Genomic DNA, 26,843 nt, shown 5'->3' with positions numbered 1-26,843 from the left:
GCATTCATGGAGGAAAAACATTGCAGCAGGACCTTAGTTGTTGCTGGACTAGAGACCCAGGCCAGCATCTGGGAGAGGAGTCCCAGGGCCAGGCTGACCTTGGAGCTCAGTAAACAGGGCCAGAGCCTGCCTGGGATAGGCAGCTAGAAGCCGGGAGTGGAGGGCTGCCGGCTAGGAGTCAAGCTCAGCAGCCAGGACTGGGGTCAGGGTCAGTGGGGGGTACAGCCCAGGGGCTCATGCTGGCAGTCAGGGTTGGAAGCTAAGGGCTGCTGGCGAAAGGGAGAGAGCAGAACCTGGCAGCTGGGAGTAGAGTCCCAAGGGTGCCAAACCAGGGACGTTCAATCTGTAGATACATTGATGGAGGGTGGGTCTATCAGGGTTATTAGCCAGGATGGGCAGAGTCAGTGTCCCTAGCCTCTGTTTGCCACAAACAACAGGAATGGGCACCAGAGGATGAATCACTTGAAGTTTATCTGTTCTATTCACTGGCATTGGTCATGACTGGAGGACAGGATCCTGGGCTGTGATCTGACCTAATGTGGACATTCTTGTGTTCCTATTTGTGTCAAGGTCTATTTTTTTAATGAGTTGGAGCTGTCTGAACTGTTTGCAATTCATATTATTTAGCCAAGTTTGTTACATTTCAGATGTCTTCAGTGTTCTGCTTACAGTGTGGTTGTGAATCATTCAGCATGTGTTCGGCTAATTGGGCTTCTCTAGTTTCTCAGAATGACTCTTTTTTGCTTTGCATAAGGAGACATTTTGTTCCCAGTTGGGTGAGGGAGATTGGTTGCTGCTGGCCTAAAAAAGGCAGAACACTCTGCATCACCATCCAAATAGCGGCTTAGAATGTTAAAAGCCTATTTTCACCTGTCTGATATAACAGTGGTAATGTTAATAGAATGCACTTTTTGGTCTCCCCAAAAGTGTGTGTAACCACATCAGAAGTCAATGTCTGCTTTCCCTTGGCATCCATCCTCCAGCTTTACTGACAGCTAACTGAGCACAAACTTTCATTCTGTGATTGTTAAACAACACATTTGCCTAAGCTAATTAAACCTCTCTCTCTCCCCAAGCCCTTATCTAATGAACAGTGACAAGGCTTGGAGGCGGAGGTTTGTGATCCCTCAACTTTGAGGTACCAGATAGAAAGGCATTGGAAAATAAAAACCTAAACAATAGTGGATCTCCAGATCTAATCTTTAGTCATGTTTCCAAAGGTACTTATGGGATCTGTGTCTTATACAACTGTTGCTGTAGTGTAAGCTTCTCATGTCAATAAAGTATAATTGTACCGGATTTGTAGGCCACCTACACTGACAGGAATATTAAGAGTACTTACACTGCACATCCCCCTAACATGGGTATAAATAGCTAGTGTACTTCTCAGATACATTTCTCAATCTATTGTCAACAGCCAAGCCCTAAGATACAACTGGATTTGCTCCAATCCCACAGACAGAGACAAACACCTACTGGATCTATATGGAACATTCTTAAAACTGAAATGCCCACCTGGAGAAGTGAAAAAACAGATCGACCGAGCCAAAAAAGTCCCCAGACACGAACTACTTCAAGACAAGCCCAAAGGAGAAAACTACAGAACTCCTACTACTTCTCATCACCTACAGCCCCCAACTTAAACCCCTCCAACACATTATCCACAATCTAGAACCTATCCTGGAAAACGACCCCTCACTCTGAAGCCTTGGGGGAAAGGCCAATTCTCGTTTACAGACAACCCCCTAACCTGAAACAAATTCTTTCCAGTAACCATGCAACACACCTCCATCATAATCATCCAGGAACCCACCCCTGCAATCAGCTCTGGTGCCAACTCTGCCCACACGTAAATACCAGCTATTTCATCACTGGACCCAACCACATCAGCCACCAAATCAGAAGCACATTTAATTGCACGTCCACTAATGCGATCTAAGCCATCAAATGCCAGCAATGCCCCACTGCGATATATATTGGCCAAACTTGGATAGTCTCTATGGGAAAGAATTGGATACAAATGAGATATACGAAAAGGCAATACACAAAAACCTGTTGGAGAACACTTTAATCTGCCTGAACACTCATTAAAGGATCACCAAGTCGCTGTTTTGTTTCAGACCAATTTCTCAAGCCAAATACACAGAGAAGGTTTGGAAGTTAACTTCATTCACAAGTTTAATTCTTATGCAAATGGTTTGAACTGGGATATCAGCTGGCTCACACATTATCTTAATGACTTAACCAACCAATTAAGGTGCCTAATGGTCCTTATCAACCTCTTGTAACTATTTAGTCTTTAAGGTGCTACTAGACTATTTGTTGTTTTTAAAGTTTTTCCTGTTACAGACTAACTCGTCTGCCCTTCTGAAGCTTATGTACTCACTGTGTCTCTCTTTTTCTTCCTCCCCTCTTTTTTTTCCTTTTCTCCTTCCCCCTCCTCCTTCCCTTCTTTATTCTGGGATCAGAACTTCTAACACTCCAGTCATCTGAAGAAGTAGGTTGTGCCCACGAAAGCTTATGATGCCTTTAGTCTTTAAGGTGCTACTAGAGTATTTATTTTTTAAGTGTAAAGGTAGGCACTACTTAGCCAAGTAAAGTAACAACCAACCCGTCCCTTTGGGTGTATACCCTATGTGGCTCTCTATTGGCGCAAGCGTTGCCTCCCCACCTTTGCTGCTGTTTTTAACAGTGCAGCATCCCGCAGTCTCCCTTCTGCTGGAACCTTTCCCTGCCACAGGGAGGAGGCTGCAGGGAAAGGCTGTACACTGCTGAATATAACTCTGCCATGGATGCCATCGCCAATGCAGACAAGGCCTTAGTTAAATTAAATGGTAACCTTAAAGACCTTATTTGTATTTTAGTAGCACTTGTGGCTCTGAGATTGGGCCCTCAAGGGGCAAGGTTGCAGGAGTCACACATAATGAGAGACCAAAGAGCTTACAATCTAAAGGGCAAGACAGACAAAGGACAGGGAGAGGAAAAAGAATCGTAGAGAAGTGTAGTGACTTGCCTAAGGTTACAAAACACCGCAGTGACAGAGCTTAGGTTTTCTAATGCCCAGTCTATCACCTGTCCTAGACCATAATGCCTCTCATTATAAATACAAATGCTTATACTTTTATTTGGATTTAATGATTTCCTGTGCTTGTTCTTTTAAGACTTTCTACAGGTTTGCTTTGGAGATGGTGGTCATGAACAGGGTGTGCAAGATTTTCCGGCAGGGATTGATGGGGTTCAGAGGATTTCAGTTCATTGATATGGCTGCCCAAGAATCCCTGACCTTTGGTATGGAAGAAGTAAGGGATTTTACAACATAGAATTAAATTATCCTCTTTCTTTTTTATATGATTTTTCATTATCTTCTGTTCAAATGTACCAGTTACCCAGGCTTCTGTGAGCATTAAAACCTGACCAATTGCCAACACAGAAAAAGCTCCATTTTAGAGACTAGTGGCATACAATTAACCCTGCATTGCCCACTATGTGTACAAATATATGTAAATAAATAGTTTTTCACAGTAAATCTGATGGAATTTTATTTTAAATCCTTTTTCGTATGGTTTTTATTGAACTAAAGTTAGAATATGTGTGTACAACAGTTTTACAGAAGCTTGCCTTATCACTGAAATGTTTGTGCATTTCACTAGCTCAGTGACACTTCTAACGCAATGTCTAACCTTTTGCCCATTCCTCTTTTATTCAGGATAAGAAGTGTACCAAACTGTCCTTCGATCACAATACGTTCCAGATCAGAAAGGTCTGAATGCACTTTCTCTTGTTTTACAGCTGGGTCTCCTTTAATCTATAGTGCAAGACACTGAAATATTGTAAAGGTCCCTATGTGACAGGAGCAGGAATTTGTGAGTTACAGCAAACGCAGTGAGGAACTCCCTCCTGCCATGAAGAACACTTCCAATTGTCCATCTATTAAACCTTGTTTGTCATCTGATGTCATTCTGAATAATTCCAAAGAAACCATTTCACAAATCTTAACAAATATATAGACTTTGAGTGTGACACAAACATAAGCAGTTTAATCAGAAACATTCTTCAGAAAATACTGTGCCTGCATAGACTTTGTGTAGCCAATGGCAGTGGTGGCATGGATCACTTAGCCACTGTAAACAGTTGTTTTCCTTGTCTCTGCTTGGGCTTTGCATTGGAAGAAATACATCGGTTTTTGGACACTACTGGCTGAGTTTCAAGTGAAATGAAACACAATTTGGGATTCTGTTATGTCTCTTGACGATGTTCAGTCTTCGGAAGTTGCAGCTTCTTTTTGTCTTTTTTTTCCCCTTGATTTTAAATGCCTTAATTTAATGGGTATATTATTTTTTGCCAGGATCGCTTTCCTCTTCGGGCAATCCAGATAACCAAGAAGAAACCGGAATGGAGAACTGAGAAGGAAATAAAGTTATTACAAAGCTGGTTGCAGTTTGTGGAAAGCTACCGAAGATATAGCCTGACACTGCAGCTGCTTCTGGCTAAAGTGATTCGCTTTGAACGGTAATTGTTTTTGTGTACTATTTCTTTTAAAGCTGTTTTTAGAATTGTATGGATTTCAAGCTTTCAAATGATCCCTTTTAAGCAAAAATTAGAACAATTACACTGATAAATCTCCATTTATCCTCAGTCTCTTGTATGTACATTAGCCTGAATGATGACTGTGTTTTTGCTGTCTTCATCTGAAGAAGTGGGCTGTGCCCACGAAAACTCATGATACCATCTACATGTTTTGTTAGTGTATAAAGTGCTACCAGACCATTTGTTGTTTAAGTTTATCTGTGTAGTGAGTGACACATTAATCTCACTTACACTCTAGAGTAAGATTTTTCAGCACTAATTAAAGAATGTGGATATTCAATTCTCATAAATATGAGTAGGAATTGGGCATTCAGATCTCCTAGAGAAATTTGAGACTTCAACCAAAAATGTTTAGGTTAAGAGCTTTTCCAGGTTTAAATTGTATCTGTCTCCACTTCTTGCTCTTTGGTCCTTCTTGCCTTTCTGTTAGAGGTTTTCACATGTGCTGTATTAAAGGGGGTACATTAATGCTGCAAACAGAATAATGGTGTTCCCATGTGGAACTCCTTCAACCTGAATTTATTCCTGCCAGAGGTAGGAGACTGATCTCCACAAAGCATGGGGTGCCAAGGTCAGGGAGTGAACACAGTAAAATGTGTTAACTATGTCCCATTACCTTTATGCTGGAAATCATTCTCCATGGCTCTGGAGCCAAACATGAACACCATGCTACCTTTGAGTGGATCTGACTCCTTGTGCACCTCTCTTCCTGTGTGCACTTACCTCTGAATTTGGCCCTTAGAATGTATTTGTGGTGGAGGCTCCCCTCCCGCTATGATTGTTTTTCCAGACTTTGAGAAGATAGGAACTCACTGAGGAATCACTCCAACACACAGGTCTATTACAGAGCCTTTACCAGCATGTAGAAAGCCTCAGTGTCATTGCAAAAGTAATTAGTCCATGGGAGTATGAGACAGGTCTAAAAGGAATTCTATCTGTTACAAAGAGTCTTAGTGACCCCTTCTCACAGGGTTCAACCCACCACCACAGCACGTCCTGCTGATCATGCTGGGAATTAGCAGAACCAACCCCCCAGTGAGCCCTCTACTAGTGATGTCTCACCCCTGTTACTTCTGTTCCATGCCCTGTCAGGACCTGAGTCCATCTTAATCTGTGGACTCTGCTCACTCCAGAGGCAAACTGCAATCTGTCCTGCCCATCTTCATCACTAGCAAGTGTACGGGAAAGAAAAGGGGGACAGGCCCACCCACTACCCTGGATCCTGACCCAAGGGCCCTTTAGTGGCAGTCTCTCACTGCCCCTCATATAACTGTACTACTGCCTGCTTCCCTGGGTCACTTCCCCAGCACCTTTGGTTCCCGCAAGAAGTGCTTTCCTCTCAGAGCCTCAAGTCTGCCAGACTTTGCAAAGCCATTCCCAGTGCTAGCTGTGGAGCCCTCTAGGTAGGAAGCCAGCCAGTCTTCCCCCTTGTGCTCCTTGTAGCAGACCTCCCCTGCCCTTTTACCAGGTTCAGCTAATTATCTGTAGCCCCACCTATGGCTGTCTCACTCAGCCGCTCTAGGTTAGTTTTAACTCTTGTTGGGGCAAAGCAGGACACATCCCTCCATCCTTAACTCATTTTAGCCCTAAATTAAGGCACCCTCCTCCCATTGGGCAGTGGCTGATTCTTATATGTGGTGCAGGCTCATGCACTCGGGCTTCCCTGTAAGCATGATCCAGCGCATCAGTTCCCTTTGGGATTCTTGCAGTACAGCATGTGCCTCTCCTGCAGCTCTTACAGCTCCTCCTTGGCTGACACCTTGCCCCCTCTCCCCAACCTCTCGAGTTGGAGGAAAGTTGGCAGCAGGAATTAGAGGTCAACTCTCAGGCCAGCCAGCGCTCAATGAGGATAGAGAAAGCCAGCTTCTCCTGCCTGACCACCCCGAGCTAAACAGGCCTGTCTTCACAGCACTGGAGCACATGTTTATTCCTGGAGGATGATGTTGAGTATTTAGTATTTTGATGGCCTCACAGATTTCATGGCTTTGTATTCCCTTCAAGACCTTAAATTCCATTGAAACAAAAGACAGGACTATGTAGCACTTTAAAGACTAACAAGATGGTTTATTAGGTGATGAGCTTTCTTGTTAGTCTTTAAAGTGCTACATAGTCCTGTTTTTTGTTTCAGCTAGACTAGACTAACACGGCTACATCTCTGTTAAATTCCACTGAATCAGTGGTGTAGCTAGATTATGTTGGAGGACAGTGTAACCGGGTTGTCCATCAGTGGTCACGGGGTGCCCCCAGTTCATGGGCCACTGCTCCGATCGGCCCCGAGTCGCCCCTGTTCCCGGCCTCTACCTCTCCGTTCCCACGGTCCACTCCCTGCGATCGGCTCCCAGCGAGCTCGTTGGCCCAGTCGGCCGCTTCGATTGGCGCCCGGATCTCCACGTCGCCGCTCGGAACTGTCTGTCTGCCGAAAGCCACCGCCACTGGGTTTCTCCACCCAGTCCCCCTCCTCCGAGGGTCAGCCGCCCGCGTCGGTTGATTCCCCTCCGGCTCCTGGTGCTGCACTGCCTTCGGCAGGGTTCCTCGCGGGTCCTGTGGAGGAGGCTGAGAGCAGAATCTCCCCTGCTTTCCCCTGGCCTTCTCCCTCTCGCGCCCTTCCTTCTGCCCTTTTGAATTCCCCGCTCGGTGTCCTGCTGGTCCTCGTCTCTCCTTGGGCCGCCCCTGGACTCCTGGGTCCTAGTGCCCGCCGGCTAGTACCCAGGCCGACCAGCACCTGCGTGCAGACCGCGCCAGTTTCCCCCGGCTCCGCAGCTTGTGCCTCCGAGCCGGACCCCCGGTGCCAGCTCACCCTCTGCGCAGGGCGCGGTGCCTTGGCTCCCAAGGCCAGGAGTGTGGGGATGAGTTCCCCCATCACAGATAGAATAGAGAATTTGCCCCAGTGACTTCTGCATTTCATTGCAGTGCCTTCAGAAAATGTCACTCATGTTCTTCAGCCCTAGTTTCATTTGCTACTTCCCCCTCTTTTGGCCATCACTCTCTTCTCCCACCTGGAAGAACAGAGGAGTTTCCTCTGTACAGTGAATTCTTCCATAGGATAATCAGGGTCTCATTAAGTGATGGGTTCCCTCATAGTGTGCCTCGCTGTGAGGGGACTCGTGTTATGGTGCTTTTATTTCATTGTTTGACTGCATTATAAAAGATGTAATGATGTATGTTTCTATGAGGGGTGTGGCACTGGAAGGGATTGGGCTCCACTGTTCTCATAATTCTAAAACTCCTTTCATTTCTCCCAATTCAATGTCAGCTTCTCTACAAGCCTTGACAGCTCAACTGCCAGCCTTCTCATTAATGGAGGTCTGGATTGGACTGTTTCTGCAGCAGCTTTATTAACACTGTTCATAGAAGAACAATGGTTCTCAAACTGGGGGTCAGGATCGTTTCTAGTGCGGGCTCAGACTTGTTTGGGGCTGGGGCCAAAGCCCAAACCCCAAAGCCAAAGTTCAAGGGCTTCTGCCCTGAGTGGTGGGACTCAGACCATGGCCACCCAATGCGGGGGTTAAGCCCTGGGGTTTCAGTCCTCCTCACCCTGGATGGTGGAGTGAGCTCTGGCTTTGGCCCTGCCACCTGGGGCAGCTGGGCTCAGGCTTCAATCCCCCCTCCTGATGTCATGTAATAATTTTTGTTGTAAGAAAGGGTCACAGTGCCATGAAGATTGAGAACCCCGCCAGTAGAGTAAGCGGAGGCACTCCTTCCCAGAAGCTGGACACACCTCTTCTGCAGGGTCTGTCCTGAGGAGTGACTGACAGAGAGCATGAACTGAACTCAAGTTGCAGAGGCAATACCAAGAATGCTCTTTGACCTGTGCAAGCAGTTATGCTCCTGGTGGCACTTGTTTGCCCTAATATAGGTTTCTGGGGAAATTTTCATGTACATAAAACAGATTTCAACAGAAAGCTGCCACATAAACCATTTTGAGTTAGAAAACTGAGCACTCTGGAGTTCCGATCTTAAGTTCCCCAGAGTTCTGGGGTTCCAGTTCATTCCTGCTCTTGAGAGGGAGAGACCCTCGCTACCAGATGGATCCAAACTCCCTGAAAGATTAGCAATGCTGGCAAGGGAGTCTAACCTGGAGAAGCCTCAAGCCAGGCCCCTTTCTGTAAGGTGGGAATAGAATCAGTGTTTCTGTTTTCTAGGTTTGGACGCAGAAGAGTCATCGTAAAGAAGGGGCACTGTGGCCAGAGTTTCTACTTCATCTACTTTGGTACTGTTGCCATTACTGAAGATGAGGATGGGAGCAGTGCCTTTACTGATCCGGATCCAACTTTGCTTCGTAAAGGTGCTGGATTTGGAGTGAGTGATGCTGATAGTAAAACTTCTTTTGTCTAAGTGTGGAAGGGGAGTTACATGCTTACTAAACAATGAAATATAATAATCAAGAGTTCTGGAAAGAAGATACGCTCTCATGTTTCAAGACTTACAGTAAGCTAACTATTGGAGGGCTTGGAGGAAACTTTCCTTGGGAGTAGAATATTTCATACCACATTCTCCAGAGTTTCCTGTTGGTGACAGGTGCTAGGTTAGATAATTATATAACATCTATCAATAAAGTTAATGTTTGGACTATAAAGTTGGAGGATGATCTCCCAGCAATAGCTCAATTTTTCCTTTTTCTATTTATATAGGAAGTTGCTCTTTTAAAGGCCAGGCGGAGAATTGCTACAGTTGTCTGCATGGAGGAAACGGAACTATTGGTGGTGGATAAAGAGGACTTTTTTGCTAATAAATTAGATGAGGAGCTTCGGAAAGAATCACAGTATCGTTTCAGCTTTTTTAAGTAATTTCTTCCATTGAGATCACTCACACCTACCTCTGCCACTTCTTTTTTACTTGCAGAATTGTTTGGCTACTCACCTACAGTATAAGCCATTCTAATTTTAACAAGTGCCCAAACAATATGGTGACTTCGGTTGTATGCAACGATTCCCTGCCTTCACTGAATATTTTAAAATGAGTAGTCCTGTGGCATCTTAACAAACATATTAGATCTTGAACTGTTGTGGGTAAAACCCACTTGATCACATGAGAAGTGGATTTTACTCACAAAAGCTCATATCTAATATATTTGTTAGTCTCTAATGTGCCACAGGACTATTTGTTGTTTCACTGAAGATATTACTGCAAATGAAATAGCAGTCATTGTAGAGGGACATAGGTTAATGGATGCTGGTTTTTTGTGGCTGTTGCAGTTTTACAGCTTGATCTCATGTAGTGCAGAGACTTGCATACAGTTGTATTGAAGGAATATTCTGATGAGTACAGTTTCATTTTATCTTGAATGAAATCAGAGGGAGAAAACCATTATGAATGGCCTAGAGCACTAAAGTCTGCCGAAGTTCATGTTTGTGCTTTTATTCCATTCTAAAAACCTAATCCTGCTTTTTATATTTACTTTATAAACAAGTTTAGAGCAATCTAAAGCAAGTTACAGAGTGGGTGTATCTATGGATTTGCAGGAGTCTAGCTACACAGGCCCTGTTTCTGCAAGTTACACTAAACCAGAAAAAGCACCTCCCTCCTATTAGCTGGAACAGTAAAAAATAAAATAAAATTTTCCTTTATAAAATAAGTTTTTCCATGAGTCTTCTAGTTGGATTTAAGTGGTCATATGAAAAGATGTTTGCATTATTTCATTTTCAGAGGACTAGATCTCTTTGCAACATGGCCTAATTACTTAGTAGAAAAAATTGCTAATTACTGCAAAGCTGAGAATTTTCACTATGGACAAGTGATAGTCAAGGACATCTCAGAGTCAGCCAGCATAATATTTGTTACTAAGGTATGATCCATCTATCCTAATTATGTTCATCTTGGGCCAGCAGATTAAAATAGTGACCAGAGGCCATTACAGGTGAAAGTGAGGATTGAAGCACTTCTCCAGATACATTCCCCTTGGTGATTCTTTTTCTGCCAATTGTGTCATGTAGGGCAAGATTCTGAAACCTTTGCTCACAGTGCATGGTACCTTACTTCACTAATAGTCCCACTGATTTTGTACAGAGTAAGCTATTACTCAGCGTGAATAAGGCTGTCAGAACCTATCCTAGCAAACAGAAGGATGTAGGCTTCAGGGGGTAACCAAGTTAGTCTATACAGGAAACTTAAAAAACAACAAATGGTCTGGTAGCACTTTATAGATTAACAAAACATGTAGATGGCATCATGAGCTTTTGTGGTATGTCTACACTGCAGCTAAAATCCCACTGCTGGCCCATGCAGGTTGACTTGGGTTTGCAGGGCTTGGGCTAGGGATCTGTTTAATTCCAGCATAGATGTTTGGGCTCAGGCTAAATAACTGAGCTCTAGGACCCTGCAAAGTGGGAGGGTTCTATAACTCAGTCTGTTTTCCAAACATCTACACTTCAATTAAACAGCCCCTTAGCTTGAGCTTGAGTCAGGTAGCACAGGCCAGATGCAAGTGTCTAAATGCATAGAGGCATACGCTATTTCCTGTAACTTTTTTTTGGTAAACCGTCTAGTTTATTTTAATGGTAGTTATCAAAACATGCTAGAGGAAAGAAAACTGTTTTGCCATGAATGCTTTATCTGTTCCTATTCTTGATCCTTCCCTATGGAATGGATTAATTTCTGTTGCCTTGATAGGTGCACTTGTTTGCCCTAATATAGGTTTCTGGGGAAATTTTGTGCCAAATATTAAAAATTCTGCCATGCAAAATTAAAAATTCTGTGCACAATATTTTAAATTCTGTATGTTTTGTCAAAATGACACAATATAATCACACCTATTTCAATTATTTTGGTAATTTATTTCATACCTGTCAGCAAATATCTCTGTAATAACACAGACAACAACAACAAAAATCAGAAAATGTTGTTTGACAAATAGATGCCTTACTAGGCATATTAATAGAGAACCTTGAGTAATTTAAAGTACAATAGAGAAATATATTTCCCGCATCTTTCAGAAGCAGTGCAAACACTTGGGGGAGTCAGGTTATTGGGAGAGCTGAAGAAGAGGGAATTAACTGCTGGGAAAAAGCCTGGAAGCAAACCTGGAGGTTTGTTCAGTGCGAGGGGGATTACCAGAGCAGCCTCTGTCTTCAGGGAGCTCGGACCCCCCCACAGAAAGGGCTGCTGCCACCCCTGCCTGATAGAGGTAGCAGCACGGCGGGAGCGGGTCTGCGTGGGGAGCTGGTTTTTAAACTGGCTCCCCTCACGGACCGGCTCCTGCCTGCCACCCCATACTGCTGCCTCTGATAGAGAGGCAGCAGCTCTAGGTGGCAAGAGGCTCCCAAGGAGTGGGGCCAGGAACACAGCCCCCAGAGATATAGTCGTGTAACTGCTAAAATTTGATACGGTTACGTGACTATTCAATTTCACGATATCTAACATCCCTAATATATTGTCACTTGGCAACAAAAAATCATATATAAAATAATTTGGAAGGCCATTCTAGATTCCAGAGGCTTGATTGTCCTTGTTCAATGTATTACTACTGAACAGTTGCATTATAAAGGTCTAATGTAAAGCCTGTTAAAGTTGATGGAAAGATTCCCAGTTACAAGAACCTTCTGACAATAATGATAGAAATGTAGCTGTGTTAGTCTGACACTTTATGCCTAAGATTAAACAAAGACATTAATTATCTTACCCATTACAAAGACAGCTTCCCTAATTATCACATCTAATATCATTAGCTCACAGACATTTACCTTCCCCCCTCCTCCCATCCCCCTTCTGTTCTGAAATTTGATTTGTCTTTTTCATATGTGTTCATTTTTTTAAATTGTATCCTTTGGTATATATGGTTGTGACAATTTTCTTCCACTATTTGATCTGAGGAAGTGGGTCTGGCCCACGAAAGCTCATCGCCTAATAAACCATCTTGTTAGTCTTTAAAGTGCTACATAGTCCTGGTTTTTGTTTCTGACAATAAGTGTTCTCTGATTTCACAAGCAGCCCTACTATCCTCAGTGGAACTGCTCATTTGACTAAGGGGCTATAGGATTGGTTCCTGCAAGCAGACATGTTTGCTATATAATTTACAGTATGAGCAGTACAATAATCTGTATAGGGAAAAGACCCTTTTCCAGAGATGGGATTGAGACTTCTGAGAGGCTCTGATGGATTGAGCATGGGGAACTCGGTTCTTATCTTGGCACTGACAATGAATTAATAAGTAATTTGTCCAAGGCCACACAGCTTTTCTGTGCCTCAATTTTTCCATTTGTCAAATTAAAATATTTACTTTGTTGCCTACCTTTGGGAGAAAGAGGTTGCAAGGATTATGTAAACAATGCTTGCACAACATTTTGGAGACCTAAAAGTTCCACAAGCATTAAGTATTATTATTGAATGAAAGCCTACGGCTAATATAATATCTAAGTCACATGACAAATCAGAGGCAATGCTGCAGTGTTGACTATTTCCTCTCCATCTCTTTTACTAGGGGAAATGTGAAGTTTTACGTCTGGTTGATCTCACTACTTGCCCATCCTATCACAAGTGGATCAGTCAGCAAATGGATTTTCCCAAACCCAGTCCACATTACTCTATGGAGACTGGTGTGTTATACTAATTTCCAGACATATATAATATGGAAAACTTCAGCATTACCAGCCTGTAACTTATTAGTTAGTGACTCATAACTCTGTGGTGTTCTTATCTGTAGTTTTGTTATAACTTCATAGGTTTTAAAGACAAAAGAGACTATCATTATCTGATTCTGCTCTGGCTTCCTGTATGACACTGGCCAAGTTAGAACACAGCAGTGGGAGAGGGAGAAAGGGGAGTTGCAGATGCTCCCAAAATAGAATCTAGCCCTAATTCTACACTTTTCAGAGTTACGTCCTTTGTAAGGATGTAAGACCCTGACTCCACAGGTGCTCAGGGGCTGGAGAACACATAGGAGAAAATTATGGGTGCTCAATACCCACCGGCAGCCCTGCAGATCAGCCCCTCCCCACCTTCCCATTGTCTACTGTCACCAAGATCAGCTGTTCAGTGGTGTGCAGGAGCAAGGGCAGGGCATGCTTGAGGGAAGGAGCAAAATGGGACAGGAAGAGTCACGGAATGGTGAATCAGGGGTGGGAAAAGGTGGAGCAGGGATGGGATAGGCAGGGGTAGGAGTGGGGCTTGGGACAGAGCAGCTTTGAAGCACCCTTGGGGTAATGAGGAAGCCAGCACCTGTAGTTACAGCTGTCTCCAAGGCATACCAAGAAGGCTAATGGCATATTAGGTTGCATTAGGAGGAGCATTGCCAGCAGATCCAGAGATGTCATTATTCCCCTTTATTCGACTCTGGTGAGGCCACATCTGGAGTATTGTGTCCAGTTCTGGGCCCCCCACTTCAAAAATTATGTGGACGCATTGGAGAGGGTCCAGCGGAGGGCAACCAAAATAATTAGGGGGCTGGAGCATATGACCTATGAGAAGAGGCTGAGGGAGTTGGGTCTGTTTAGTCTGCAGAAGTGTAGAGTGAGGGGGATTTGAGAGCAGCCTTCACTTCCTGAAGAGAGGTTCCAAAGAGGATGGAGAGAGGCTGTTCTCAGTAGTGACAGATGGTAGAACAAGGAGCAATGGTCTCAAGTGGTGGTGGGTGAGGTCCAGGTTGGCTATTAGGAAAAACTATTTCACTAGGAGAGTGGTGAAGCATTGGAATGGGTTACCTAGGGAAGTAGTGGAGTCTCCATCCCTAGAGGTGTTTAAGTCTCGGCTTGACAAAGCCCTGGCCGGGTTGATTTAGTTTGGATTGGTCCTGCCTAGAGCAGGGAGCTGGTCTTGATGACCTTCTGAGGTCTCTTCCAGCTCCATGGTTCTATGATTCTATGATACAATGCAGTTGGTCAAAACCTAGTTTTCTCAGCTCCCATTCTTGAAAATCGTATTTGTATCAGCAAAGAGTTTGGTGGTTTTTTGTTTTGTTTTAGTTTGTTTTAAATTGTGTCAGTGCCTTTGCTGGGGAGTTGACAATTCACACTGGTTTCATTGGCCTCTAGTTTGACAGCTGCATTGGTGATCAAGGTATTATCAACATTTTATAATTAAATAGCTTGCCAAGTCACAGTCCCGCAAAGAGAGCTGCCTGTGACCACTCTAGTGCCCACTCAGGATGTTAGATAGCATGTATCTGAACAGTCATGTAACCGCATGAAATGTTAGCAGTTACAAGATTCTTTGTCCACTGGGGTGGGACCGGCAGTCAGGGTACTCCAGGCCTACTCCCAGGGAGTCCTCTGCCACCCTGTGCTGCTGCCGCCTCCAGCAGGCAGGAGCTGGTACCCGAGGGGAGTCAGTTTTAAAACCAGGTTCCTGCGCAGACCAGCTCCCGCCTGCTGCGCTGTCAGGCAGCAGTACAGGGCAGCAGCAGCCCCTGTCCATGGGGGGTCCGAGCAGCCTCTGTCTGTTGCAGGCCCAGACTCGCCGCAGAGAGAGGCTGCTCCCTGGGATGCCAGAAGAGCCTGTGTCTGTGGGGAACTTGGACTTGCTCACTATGGATAGGGGCCCGCCGTGGATGGAGGCTGCTTTGCAGCAGCCTCCCCTGTCCCCATCCCCCACTGCTGCCTTTGATAGAGGCAGGAAGGGGGAGGCGGCATCACAGAGCCTATGCTGGAAGGAACCAGCTTTTAAGCTAGCTCCCCCCAGTACTGGCTCCTGCCTCCCTCGCCCTTGCCCTCCCCTGGTGCCTCTGTAGAAGGCAACAAGGAGGGGGGCAGGTGAGTCCGTAGAGCTGGCTCTGCGCATGTATCGGATCCCGCCTGTTCCCCTCACCCTGCGCACTGCTGCTTCTCTATCAGAGGCAGCAGCATGGAGGTGGGTGAAGCAGGCAGCTCCATGAAAGCCAGCACTCAACACCCCCTTCCCTTGCCTCTGAAAGAGGCAGCAAGCGGGGGGTGGGAAATGTGTGTAATCAACAGGATTAACCAATAAGCTGAGGCTTATCGGTTAATTGATTAATTGTGTAGTCATCTACACGTTGAAATCCCTAGGGCCCACACCATGTTCTATTGACTTCAGCAGGTATAAGGGCCCATGCTGCTGGATCACTTTATAAAACTGAATAATTTTGCTTTGAATAGTTATAAAAGAGTTTTCATTACTTTTCTTCACAGGCATCACAGGCAGAAAAAGATTCAATAATTTTATGTGGAAGTCCTTTCCTGTACAGGATCTGAGTAATCTAAAATCAATGTATGTTCTGCCTTTTAATCATCAGAAGGATGAAAATTTGGAAAAGCAGGATGTGGCTTTTAATAGGAAATATAAAAATACATCCAGAAAGCTGGAGAAACAGGACAGAGGTGACAGCATAAGGTAGGATAAGTTACAGGTCCCTCCACTGATAACTGAGCCACAGCAATAAAAGTAGATGTGCCAGGTTTGCTTTATACACCAGGATATTAAGTAAATTAAATGAAGTTATATTTCCCAAAATATTTCTCAGATCCATATAATGGACCCACTTCCCATCTCACTAATGCTTAAAGTTGGCCAAAGGCACTTGAATAAAAAGAGTTTTGTTTTTTTTAAATAGCCTTTTTCACATGTGATTCTTTGTGTTGGTAAATTGTCAATGTTCATTTCTTTTCTCTTTTAAACAATTTTCTGCTTTTTAAACTTTGGAAATATTAATTAAAAACATCAAATATATTGCATTTTTATTTAATGCAACAAAAAAATCAATTTTTTATTACAAATATTGGGGAGAATTAAGAAATAAGAAAAATGGGTCATTTTTGAACACTTCAACATGAGAACTTAAAAATTTATCACTAGCAAGTTTTAATGTTTCAATCAATTCTGCTTAAAATGCTGGTAGAAGGAGCATTTCATTGAAGCAAATGTAATTATTTTGATGTAAACTGAGATTGAAATCAGGCCCAATGTTGCATGCACAGAACATCTTTTACATAGAAAAAAATCTACTCCCTATTATATATGTCTGCAGTGTGTTTCATTGTAAGGAGACTGGCATAAAAACTTGGATACCAATGAACTGACTATTCAGAGAAAAGGGAAAGAGGAATATAATTGTGGTGTTGGTGACAGTAATAGAAAAAGGGAAACAGGATTCAAGTAGCTAATAACCAGATCGTTTTCATATACATTGAGTGTGATAGAGAGACATCCAAGAGATAGACAGGTGGAAATCATTGACTGCACACAAGGCTGAAAGTTGGGGTTAGAGAGAGAGAGTTGCCAGCATAGAAGTAGCAGTTAAAGGTATGTTAAGGAATATGTTGACCCATGGAGAGACTCTAGAACAGTGTTTCTTAAACGTTTTAAGATTAAGAAACACCAAACAATTTTTTTAATGGGGAATACGAAAGTTTTTTTTTTGAGGGGGGGAAAAAAAAGTCAGGGGGATAAAGGGGGGGGTTGGAGTTATTGAGAGGAAAAAAAGATCGTCCTTTAAGGGTGGCCATTTTGAATTCTGTTGTTCTCCGTGGCACACCTCCAGCTGCCTTGCAGCACACTGGTGTGCCACGGAACACAGTGTAAGAAAAACTGCTCTAGAATGAGAAGAGGGAGTGCAGAGCACTTGGAGACTTAAACAGGGAAAGGGAGGGAGGAGGTAGAGCCTCTAGAAAGTTGCTCCCAGAACAGTTAGAAGGATAAGACGAAAAGCAAGAATGTACCAAGCTAGAGAAAAACAGTTATATTGCTTGAGATGATATCACAATAAATACCCGTAAAAGATAGTTCAAAATAAGTTAATGTTTTTGTAGATATGATGACTTCAGTGATGATGAGAGAGAAGTAGTTCAGAAAGAAATATTAGGGTTGTTCCAGAATAAACTAATTCTTCTCACACCATATGGAGAGATACCCACTGCAGTTGCTACAGCAATTTACACTAAGGTTGATGAAGTGCACAAAGGGGAACTCCTGGTGAGTAGGAGAAAGGCAAGTTGCTCTAATAAACTTATCTAGCAGCAAAAATTCTTTGGACCTCACAGTCTCACAAACTCTGAAAGGCCACATATTCCTGTTCCTCCAAATGATGTGAAGCAGAGAACTTGTGTAGATCAGCTCTTCATGTCCATGGTCCATATATTTAGCAATCATTCCTGTAGTAGGAGACTTCTGTGGGAAGGAGACGACATGGAATGCTTTGAGAAATTCTGCACCTGCTGAAGAGAACACATTGTCCCAAAGAATCATATGTATTCTCCAGATCTGTAGATCACAGAAAACCCTCAACATTTCCAAGGTTGGCTGCTGTAGAAGCTGTTGCCTGTTAACTCAAGGCCATATGTTTGTTATCTTACATAAGAGCTGACATAAGATGAGTGTTGTGATATTGTCTCATACTTACAGAGCACAGTGAGGGATGATGCCAGACGACCTCATAGAAAACAGTTTCAACATAACCACAATCTCTGGATTTTGTGTTGCATTTATTAAGGTAGCCAGGGAAGAGACATACTCTGACTCAGTGACCTCTACTTGCCTTGGCTATCTCTGCTGACAGAAATCCTATGGAATACAGGCCAAAACTTACATCTGCTTCCCTTCTGACAGAAACCATGAGGAAGAGCAGCAAGTGATAATATGTCAATTGCTCTTCCTCAAGTTGAATTTCCTCTGGTAGTCCAGGGTGGTGCACAGATGTGGTAATTGGGACCTCCCTGCCCTGGCTTGGGTGGTTCTTCTAAACAATGTTTATACAGTAGCAAAATTGCCTGCAAGAAAATGTCACTAATAGCCAGAAAGAATTTCCAAAATTACAAATTCTCAAACTGCCCCCTAAATGATTTAAAAAAAAACTTAACTGTCAAATTCTGGACTCCTCAACATAACAGTAACACTCAGATGTGCATAGGTATATGATGATGTGCAGATAGCTTTTTATTGTTTCATTTACCCCTCAGGGGATAAGCCAGCATCTTCTACCTGAAGATAAGCAAGATAATCGGAGTATGGTTTTGGTCAGTCAGGGAGCTGAGGTCATTCGGTTGAAAAAGGAGAAGTTTGAGAAGTTAGCAGATCATATAACACTAATGAAATTACACAAAAAACAGACGATGTATCCCAGGTAAGTGAAATGAACATGACTGGGTAGATAAATGTACCTATGAACTAGCACTTAAAAAATAAAAGAGCTTGTTGACTACCATTTACCCAAGCTCATTCTCATTTAATTAGAATTCAAGGGTGAAATTTTGTTTCTGATGAAATCAGTGAGAGTTTTGCCATTGAATTGAAATGGAGTAAGGCTTTCACCAATTGTCTTTGATCCTTTCAGTGACGATGAGCTGTGTCAAAGCTTTCTGGAACAAAACCACTGGAAAATATTCAAGAAAGATCTGATGAATCTTTTACTAGAGCGAAAACTCATGATGGCAGGTTCTCAGCATGTGAAGCCAAAGAAAGATATTTATAGTTCCTGGAGTATGAACCAAGCAGGTATTCTAGACCTGACCTCTACCCATCCTCCTCCTTCAAAAAGCATTCACCGACAACAGCACAAATATGTCCCCATCCACATAGGACAGGAAAAGGATTTTGCAGGTTTGCCAGATATTCAGCTAAGGTTGATTCATGGCATTGCTGTACCACGGCCTAGTTTGAAAGGACTGTTCTAACAAGTGTGAGGAAACCAGGTCGGCATCAACAACACAGATGCAGCATGAGAAGCCAAAAAGTGAAACTGCAAACGTTTTTATTTGAATTGTACAAAAATATGTGAAAAAAGTAGTTTTCCCCCAATTTCTATGTAACAAGTGGTTCCTCCATGGATTTCTGCTGTGAACTCTGAAGTGAATTTATTTTTCACTGTGGTAATTGCATTTCTAGTAGCTTTGAGAAGGAAACCCTATTTTTACTGCTTTGTTTTTCTTTGCAAGATGGCTATTTTTAGATAAGGTTAAGATTTTTTGTTTATATTTGATCCTAAGATACTTTCACATTCTAAATAACGTAATTAATACAAATAAAAATAAATTGAACAAAGATTTCAACACTTCTCTGAGTTCAGTTGATCAGGAAGCCATGGGAAGTTTAAAGTGTTTATTGACTACAGCTGTAGTTTTTGCTGTGCTTCAGTACATGGGAGGGTGAATATGGCTTAAAGCTTATATACTGTTGAAATGTGCTTCACACCATTTTATGTGTCTGTTTCTAACACTGCAGGTACATTTAAGTTTTCAAAGAAATACGAAATAATTAAAACATTTCTATTCACATTTTTTTAAATCTGTATAATAAGTGATCATTATTATAATAGGTTAGGTTTTAGAAATATATAAATCAAGTGAAAAGTTGTGTTCTTTTTCTGTGTCTATTCTCTCAAAAGCAATTTTGAGAATTATTTGCCATTTATGTCAGGCATGCACCAGTAAAATATATTTTTGGTATCTTTGTCAATATAAAACAGACTAAGGCCCTGATCCTACAAACATTGACACAAGGGCTTAATTTACATGCTGTGAATAGTCCTCCTGATTAAGTCAAATGACTTCTCATGGTGCAAAAGGTTAAGCATGTGGATAAGTCCTTGCACAACCAGGGACTAAGCTGTATGAGTGTTTTTCTGTGTTTGCTATATAATGCAGTATATATGAAAATGCATGTTTCCTGAGGCTGAAAATGATCAGGCAGTATTTTTATCTCAAAGGATGGGAATAAGTTAGTAAGACAAGATATGTTTTTAAAGAAAGAATATCTGCTTAAATGTCTTTGTACAAAGATTAGATTTCCAAGAGAATCAGTCTGAAATGAGAAAATCCTGTCTCTTGTCATTTAACAATTTTAAGTATGAAAAAGGCAAAATGTGAGGTGAAGAAGCGTGTTGATATCTCAAAAGGAAAACAGTTTGAAGAACTGATGAGTCATTGAATCTGATGTTATAATTTATGTGCGTAAGAACGGCCATACTGAGTCAGACCAAAGGTCCTCTAGCCCAGTATCCTGTCTTCCAACAATGGTCAATGCCAGGTGCCCCAGAGGGAATGAACAGAACAGGTAATCATCAAATGATCTCTTCCTTTGTTACCCATTCTCAGCCTCTGCTAAACAGAGGCTAGGGACACCATTCCTACCTTCTGGCTAATAAACATTGATGGACCTATTCTCCGTGAATGTATCTAGTTCTTTTTTTAACCCTGTTAAAGTTCTGGTCTTCACAACATCTTCTGGCAAGGAGTTCCATGGGTTGACTGCACTGTGTGAAGAAATATTTCCTTTTGTTTGTTTTAAACCTGCTACCTATTAATGTCATTTGGTGACTCCTTGTTCTTATGTTATGGGAGCAAGTAAATAACTTTCTTTATTCACATTCTCTACACCAATCATGACTTTATAGACCTCTATCATATCCCCCTTAGTCTCCTCTTTTCTAAGATGAAAACTTCCAGTCTTTTTAATCTCTTTTCATATGGCAGCTATTCCAACCGCCTACTCATTTTTGTTGCCCTCTTCTGAACTTTTTCCGATGCTAAGATATCAAGATGAGGTGACCACAGCGGTACACAGTATTCAACATGAGGGCATACCATGGATTTATACAGAGGCAATAAGATGGTCTCTGTCTTTCTTCTCTATCCCTTTATTAGTGATTCCTAACATTTTATTTGCTTTTAATGACTGCTGCTGCACATTAGTGGATGTTTTCAGAGAACTATCCACAATGGCTTCAAAATCTCTTGAGTGGTAATAGCTAATTTAGCCCTCATCATTGTATATGTATAGTTGGGATTACATTTTCCAAAATGCATTTTTTAGCATTTATCAACATTAAAATTAATTTGCCACTTTGTTGCCCAGTCACCTAGTTTAATGAGATCCTTTAGAAGCTCTTCACAGTCTGCTTTAGTCTTAAGTATCTTGAGCAGTTAGTATCATCTGCAGATTTTGCAACCTCACTGCTTACCCCTTTCTCCAGATCATTTATGAACTAGGAATGTTAAAATTAGATTTTAGAATTGGAATTTCCATCGACTATTTGATTAGTCGATATGAGCGCTTCCACTTTGAAATGTAGCAAGAGTCCACCCGGCTGTTGCGACATTTCAAAGGCAGAAGTGGCAGCATTTCGCCTTTGAAATATACAAAAACCCCAGCTGTCCCCAGGCTCCACCTGGTGCTTCTGCTTTGAAATGTACAAGAGCCCCATCAGGGACTCTTGTACATTTCAAAGGTGGAACGCTACTGCTGTTCCCCTGCCCCCTCCCATGGAACTAGAGCTGGGGCAAACAGGCTTTTAAGCTGGCTCCCCCCAGCACCTCCTCCCCCCCCTTTCCTTTTTCTGATAGAAGCAGCAAGGGTGGGGAGTGAAGCGACTAGTCAGTGTGTCGACTATCTGATAAGCTTTTGCTTATTGGATAGTCAATTAGTCACTTACACCCCTATTATGAATATGTTGAAAAGAATTAGTTGCAGTATGGACCCCTGTGGGACACCACCAGTTACCTGTCTGAAAACTGTTATTTCTGTGAAAGTTGCATGTGTAAAGACTTTAGGATTATACCTTTAGTTAGGATACCTATAGGAATTCATATAGTAAGTGGTAACATTGTAATAAATCATACTGACAATGGGACTGAGAAAACCTAGATGGTGGATTGGAAAAATGTAGCTTCTGTTTGTTCCAACAGGTTCTATAATTCATGGACTGAAATTTCACTTCTTGAAGGATATTATTCATGATGAATGCAGTATGATGTAAATCTTTGATGTAGGCTGTATTATTCTCCACATGTTAGCTGATCCAGTTTTGAACATGAACAATTAATGCTGACATGCTGTAGTCTGAGGAAAACTAATCCTGAGAGATTGCAACTAAAAAATGCCCAGTATAGCACTGAAGATTCTTGTACTTTGAATTGTCATGTAGCAAAAATGTAAATTTTAGTATTGGTTATAAGACTAGGTATGATATATAATGATTTGATGTATAATGACTTGTTTATAAGTTCTGTCTGCTTCTAGTTCTCTCTCTCTCTATCTCTCATGATTAGATAATGTTACTATAAGGTCTTGCTCCCTGTTAACATTGTTGTTGTTCGTCCATCGTATTCGAAGAGGACCTTGACATCTAACGGGTTATGGACTGTTCATGGTGTGTCCGCAAATGGCTGATAAGGCCGATACGGGCACGGAATGTTCTACCACATGTCGGGCAGACATGTGTGGGCACCACTGTTGCAGCTTTTGCAACTCTGGCTTTACGGAGTGCTTGCTTCTCTTGTGCTATGGTTGTCCTTCTGGCTTCAGATGTTTGACAGCCTTGGTAGATCAGCGTGCGCCATGTTGATTGGTCTTGTGCCAGGGTCTCCCAGGAGGTCGTGTCAATATCCAGGGACTTGAGAGAGGCTTTAAGCGTATCTTTGTATCGCTTCTTTTGTCCCCCGTGCGATCGCTTCCCTTGAAACAGCTCACCATAGAAGAGCTGTCTAGGGATGCGATGATCTGGCATCCTTGCAACATGGCCTGCCCAGCGTGTCTGAGCTTTCATCAGCAGGGTGTAAACTGACGGCAGACCTGCTCTAGAAAGGACTTCTGTGTCTGGCACCTTATCCTGCCACCGGATCCTCAGAAGTCTGCGGAGGCAAATCGTGTGGAAGTGGTTCAGTTGCCTAGTGTGCCTCCTGTATACAGTCCAAGTCTCACTGGCGTACATCAGGGTAGTTAACACTACTGCTCGATAGACTTTAAGCTTTGTAGCAAGGCTTATTCCACGGCGGTCCCACACTTTGGTCAACAGTCTGCCGAATGCAGAGCTGTTAACATTACAGATTAAGTTGTACCCCTTATCTGCATCACAAACTAAGTTGTGTCATTTCTGTTACACCTTGGTTCGGTGATGTGATGGGAGCCTCAAGGGTTAAAACCGACTACCCAGTGAAAACTACTGGATGATGGTGAAACAAATGATATTTATTAAGTGGTCAAAACCAGCAATTAACAAGTAGGTGTTTAAACTAGCAATTGCTTAGTACTTTTACAGTGTAGAAAAGCTTGGGCACAATTATACCCAACTGATTACAATTCTTTGATTACAATTCACTTATATCAAATCACTATCCCTAATTCGCCTAAGACAACGCAGCATACAAATAAAAAATACAAAAAACAAAGCCAAAGTAATGATAATAAAAGAACAGTCCAAAGCCAGCCCCTCTATGGTTATTTTAGGACAGCTGGTGGAGTTAGTCATAAATCTACTTTTACAACTTAACAACTCCGGGGCTTCTATTTCTAACACTTATACTTAACCTAAATACAAGATTACTACTCAACACAAAATTATACAATTTACACAGTGTGGTTAACAGAACTTAGATACACTTTACAGAATTACACAGTGAAATTAACACAATTTGACTATTAATTAAACCAATAACTAATACATTTAAAGCAATACTTACAAATCCAGAAATGATAACACAAAGACACACTAGAACTTGGAGCATGCTCAGGACTCGTGCACCCCTATGTTTGATTCGAAGGGTGGGGAGGCAGCCTCAGGGTGATCAATCCTTTAGCCGGGCAAAAAAAAAGACACATGCCCTCAATACACGGAATCTCCGTCGAACAAAGGGATTGAGGGTCTTTTATACAAAAATTCGGTGTCTGATGCCATGCTAGGGTCTGCATTTGGCAGGGTCTGATAGGCTAGTGATGAGGTAGTATGACAATACTGCCCTATAGAAATTTTCGTGATGTATGCGTGATCCCCTCGTGGACAGGACCAGATGGGGCATAGTTAGTGTAAGACAATTATGTTTTATTACCCTATGTTTACTTTTTCCCTTGCTCCTAAGACTGGTCAAGCTACAGTCAAATGAGGCTTATCTGTAAATTCAGCTAGGCGTTATCTAGTTATGCTTACCTCCCTATTTTCTTGGCGCCTGTGAGTCCCAGAATGCCTATAAGATCAAATTCCATTCACAAAACTGCATTGTGCTGCCCATGCTCCTCTGAGTATCTGGGTTTTGTGTGAGGGGCCTTGTGTGGCAGGATGGGCTATACGCGAAGGCCGTGGACAGAAAAAGCCTGCTTTACAACAATTTCATAATTATTGATTTTATCTGAAACTGCACCATTGTGTGGTGTGAGTGGAGGGTGGTGTGTGTGAGTAAAAGCCATCACAGATGCCCAGGTGATCAAGAAGAAGTGGAAACTTTGAAGATAACAAGGGAACATGCATTGAGGCTTGAGTCTGAATTGAATTGGCAGCATTGACAACTTTCGAGACAGGCAGAGACCACACCAAGAGTGAGAGACAAGGATGGAAAGCCTGACAATCCCCATCAAAGGATAACTCTGGAAAACAGATTAACACCTTCTAAGGGGTGGATGATTTTAACATGACACTGCAATTTCCATAGACCCCAATGGGAACTTACATGTATAAGAACATAAGAATGGCCATACTGGGTCAGACCAAAGGTCCATCTAGCCCAGTACCCTGTCTGCCAACAGTGGCCAATGCCAGATGCCCCAGAGGGAGTGAACTGAACAGGTAATGATCAAGTGATCTCTCACCTGCCACCCACCTCCACCCTCTGACAGAGGCTAGGGACACCATTCCTTACCCATACTGGCTAATAGCCATTAATGGACTTAACCTCCATGAATTTATCTAGTTCTTTTTTAAACCCTGTTATAGTCCTAGCCTTCACAACCTCCTCTGGCAAGGAGTTCCACAGATTGACTATGTGCTGTGTGAAGAAGAACTTTGTTTTATTTGTTTTAAACCTGCTGCCCATTAATTCCATTTGGTGGACCCTAGTTCTTATATTATGGGAACAAGTAAATACAGTATTTCCTCATTTAACACGTGCCCGCTTAACACGTTTTTGTGATAGCATGATTTTTTTTTAGGGAACATTTTTTGAATTACACGACCGTCCCCGGAATAACACGATTTCTCCAACTCACCCGTTGCTGGCGGATTTGCGGGGCTTCCTCTGCCTCCCTGAAAAGCGGCGGAGGGTTTGCCACTCGCTGCACCGTTCCCCGCTGACTCTCCCTCGCCGGATGCCTTGCCCCCTCTCCTCCGCCCCTTGTTGCAGGCCAGTGGCTGGGTTTCCCCAGCTGGCCCATTGCTGGTGGCTGTGCGGGGCTTCCCCTGCCTCCCTGCAAAGTAGCGGAGGGTTCGCTGCTCACCGCACCATTCCCCGCCAAACCCCCCCTTGCTGGACACAGTGCGGGTCCCGGCAGACCCGTCACAGGGGCATACTCCCAACCCAATCCCCCTCCCCTCTCCTCCCCTTCCCTTCCCCAGAGCCAAACACCTCCCCTCCCTGCTGTAACCCAGTCCCCTTTCTTCCCCAACCTTATGTCCCAGTCCCAACAGACACCACCGCTTGAAACGCAACCTCCACCTTTTCCATTATTTTCAATGGGAAAATTGACCCCGCATAGCACATTTTCACTTAACACGATTTTCTGAAACATCTATAGTGTTAAATGAGGAATGACTGTAACTTTTCCTTATTCACTTTCTCCACACCACTCATGATTTTATAGACCTCAATTCTATCCCCCCTTAGTCTCCTCTTTTCCAAGCTGAAAAGTCCTAGTCTCTTTAATCTCTCTTCATATGGAACCCATTCCAAACCCCTAATCATTTTAGTTGCCCTTCTCTGAACCTTTTCTAATACCACTATATCTTTTTTTTTGAGATGAGGAAATCACATCTGTATGCAGTATTCAAGATGTGGGCGCACCATGGATTTATATAAGGGCAATAAGGTATTTTCCGTCTTATTCTCTATCCCTTTTTTAATAATTTCCAACATCTGGTTTGCATTTTTGACTTACTGAACACTGTGTGGACGTCTTCACAGAACTATCCACGATAACTCCAAGATCTGTTTCCTGATTAGTTGTAGCTAAATTAGCCCCCATCATATTGTATGTATAGTTGGGATTATTTTTTCCAATGTGCATTACTTTACATTTATCCACGTTAAATTTCATTTGCCATTTTGTTGCCCAATCATTTAGTTTTGCAAGATCTTTTTTAAGTTCTTCACAGTCCGCTTTGGTCTTAACTACTTTGAGCAGTTTAGTATTGTCTGCAAACTTTGCCACCTCCCTGTTTACCCCTTTCTCCAGATCATTTATGAATAAGTTGAATAAGATTGGTCCTAGGATTGATCCTTGGAGAACACCACTAGTTACCTCTCTCCATTCTGAAATTTTACCAAGAAGGGAACCTCTTGCTATGGGACTCTGGATTCAGTCCTGCAAGCCAAGCCTCAGAGGAACCCTGACTCCACAGGGCATGTCTACACTACAGAGTTTTTTTGAAAAAGTGGCCGTTTTTCTGAAAAAAC

General features: G+C 42.7%; 1 protein-coding gene across 1 annotated transcript in view; it reads left to right on the top strand.

Annotated features, from left to right (window-relative positions):
* Positions 1–19,507, top strand: part of CNBD2 (cyclic nucleotide binding domain containing 2) — a 53,165-nt gene extending 33,658 nt beyond the window's left edge. The window contains exons 3-13 of the mRNA XM_025188392.2: positions 3,162–3,299; positions 3,707–3,760; positions 4,346–4,509; positions 8,730–8,886; positions 9,219–9,370; positions 10,234–10,372; positions 13,004–13,118; positions 15,666–15,867; positions 17,283–17,445; positions 18,429–18,592; positions 18,803–19,507. Coding sequence (XP_025044177.2) covers positions 3,162–3,299; positions 3,707–3,760; positions 4,346–4,509; positions 8,730–8,886; positions 9,219–9,370; positions 10,234–10,372; positions 13,004–13,118; positions 15,666–15,867; positions 17,283–17,445; positions 18,429–18,592; positions 18,803–19,142 — 1,788 coding nt within the window. The 3' untranslated portion in view covers positions 19,143–19,507. The remainder of the gene's footprint in view (positions 1–3,161; positions 3,300–3,706; positions 3,761–4,345; positions 4,510–8,729; positions 8,887–9,218; positions 9,371–10,233; positions 10,373–13,003; positions 13,119–15,665; positions 15,868–17,282; positions 17,446–18,428; positions 18,593–18,802) is intronic.
* Positions 19,508–26,843: the final 7,336 nt, after the last annotated feature.

This window comes from Pelodiscus sinensis, chromosome 7, assembly GCF_052426305.1.
Source record: "Pelodiscus sinensis isolate ZL-2025 chromosome 7, ASM5242630v1, whole genome shotgun sequence".
Classification (NCBI taxonomy): Eukaryota; Metazoa; Chordata; order Testudines; family Trionychidae; genus Pelodiscus; species Pelodiscus sinensis.
This window is presented reverse-complemented; position numbering and strand designations above follow the sequence as displayed.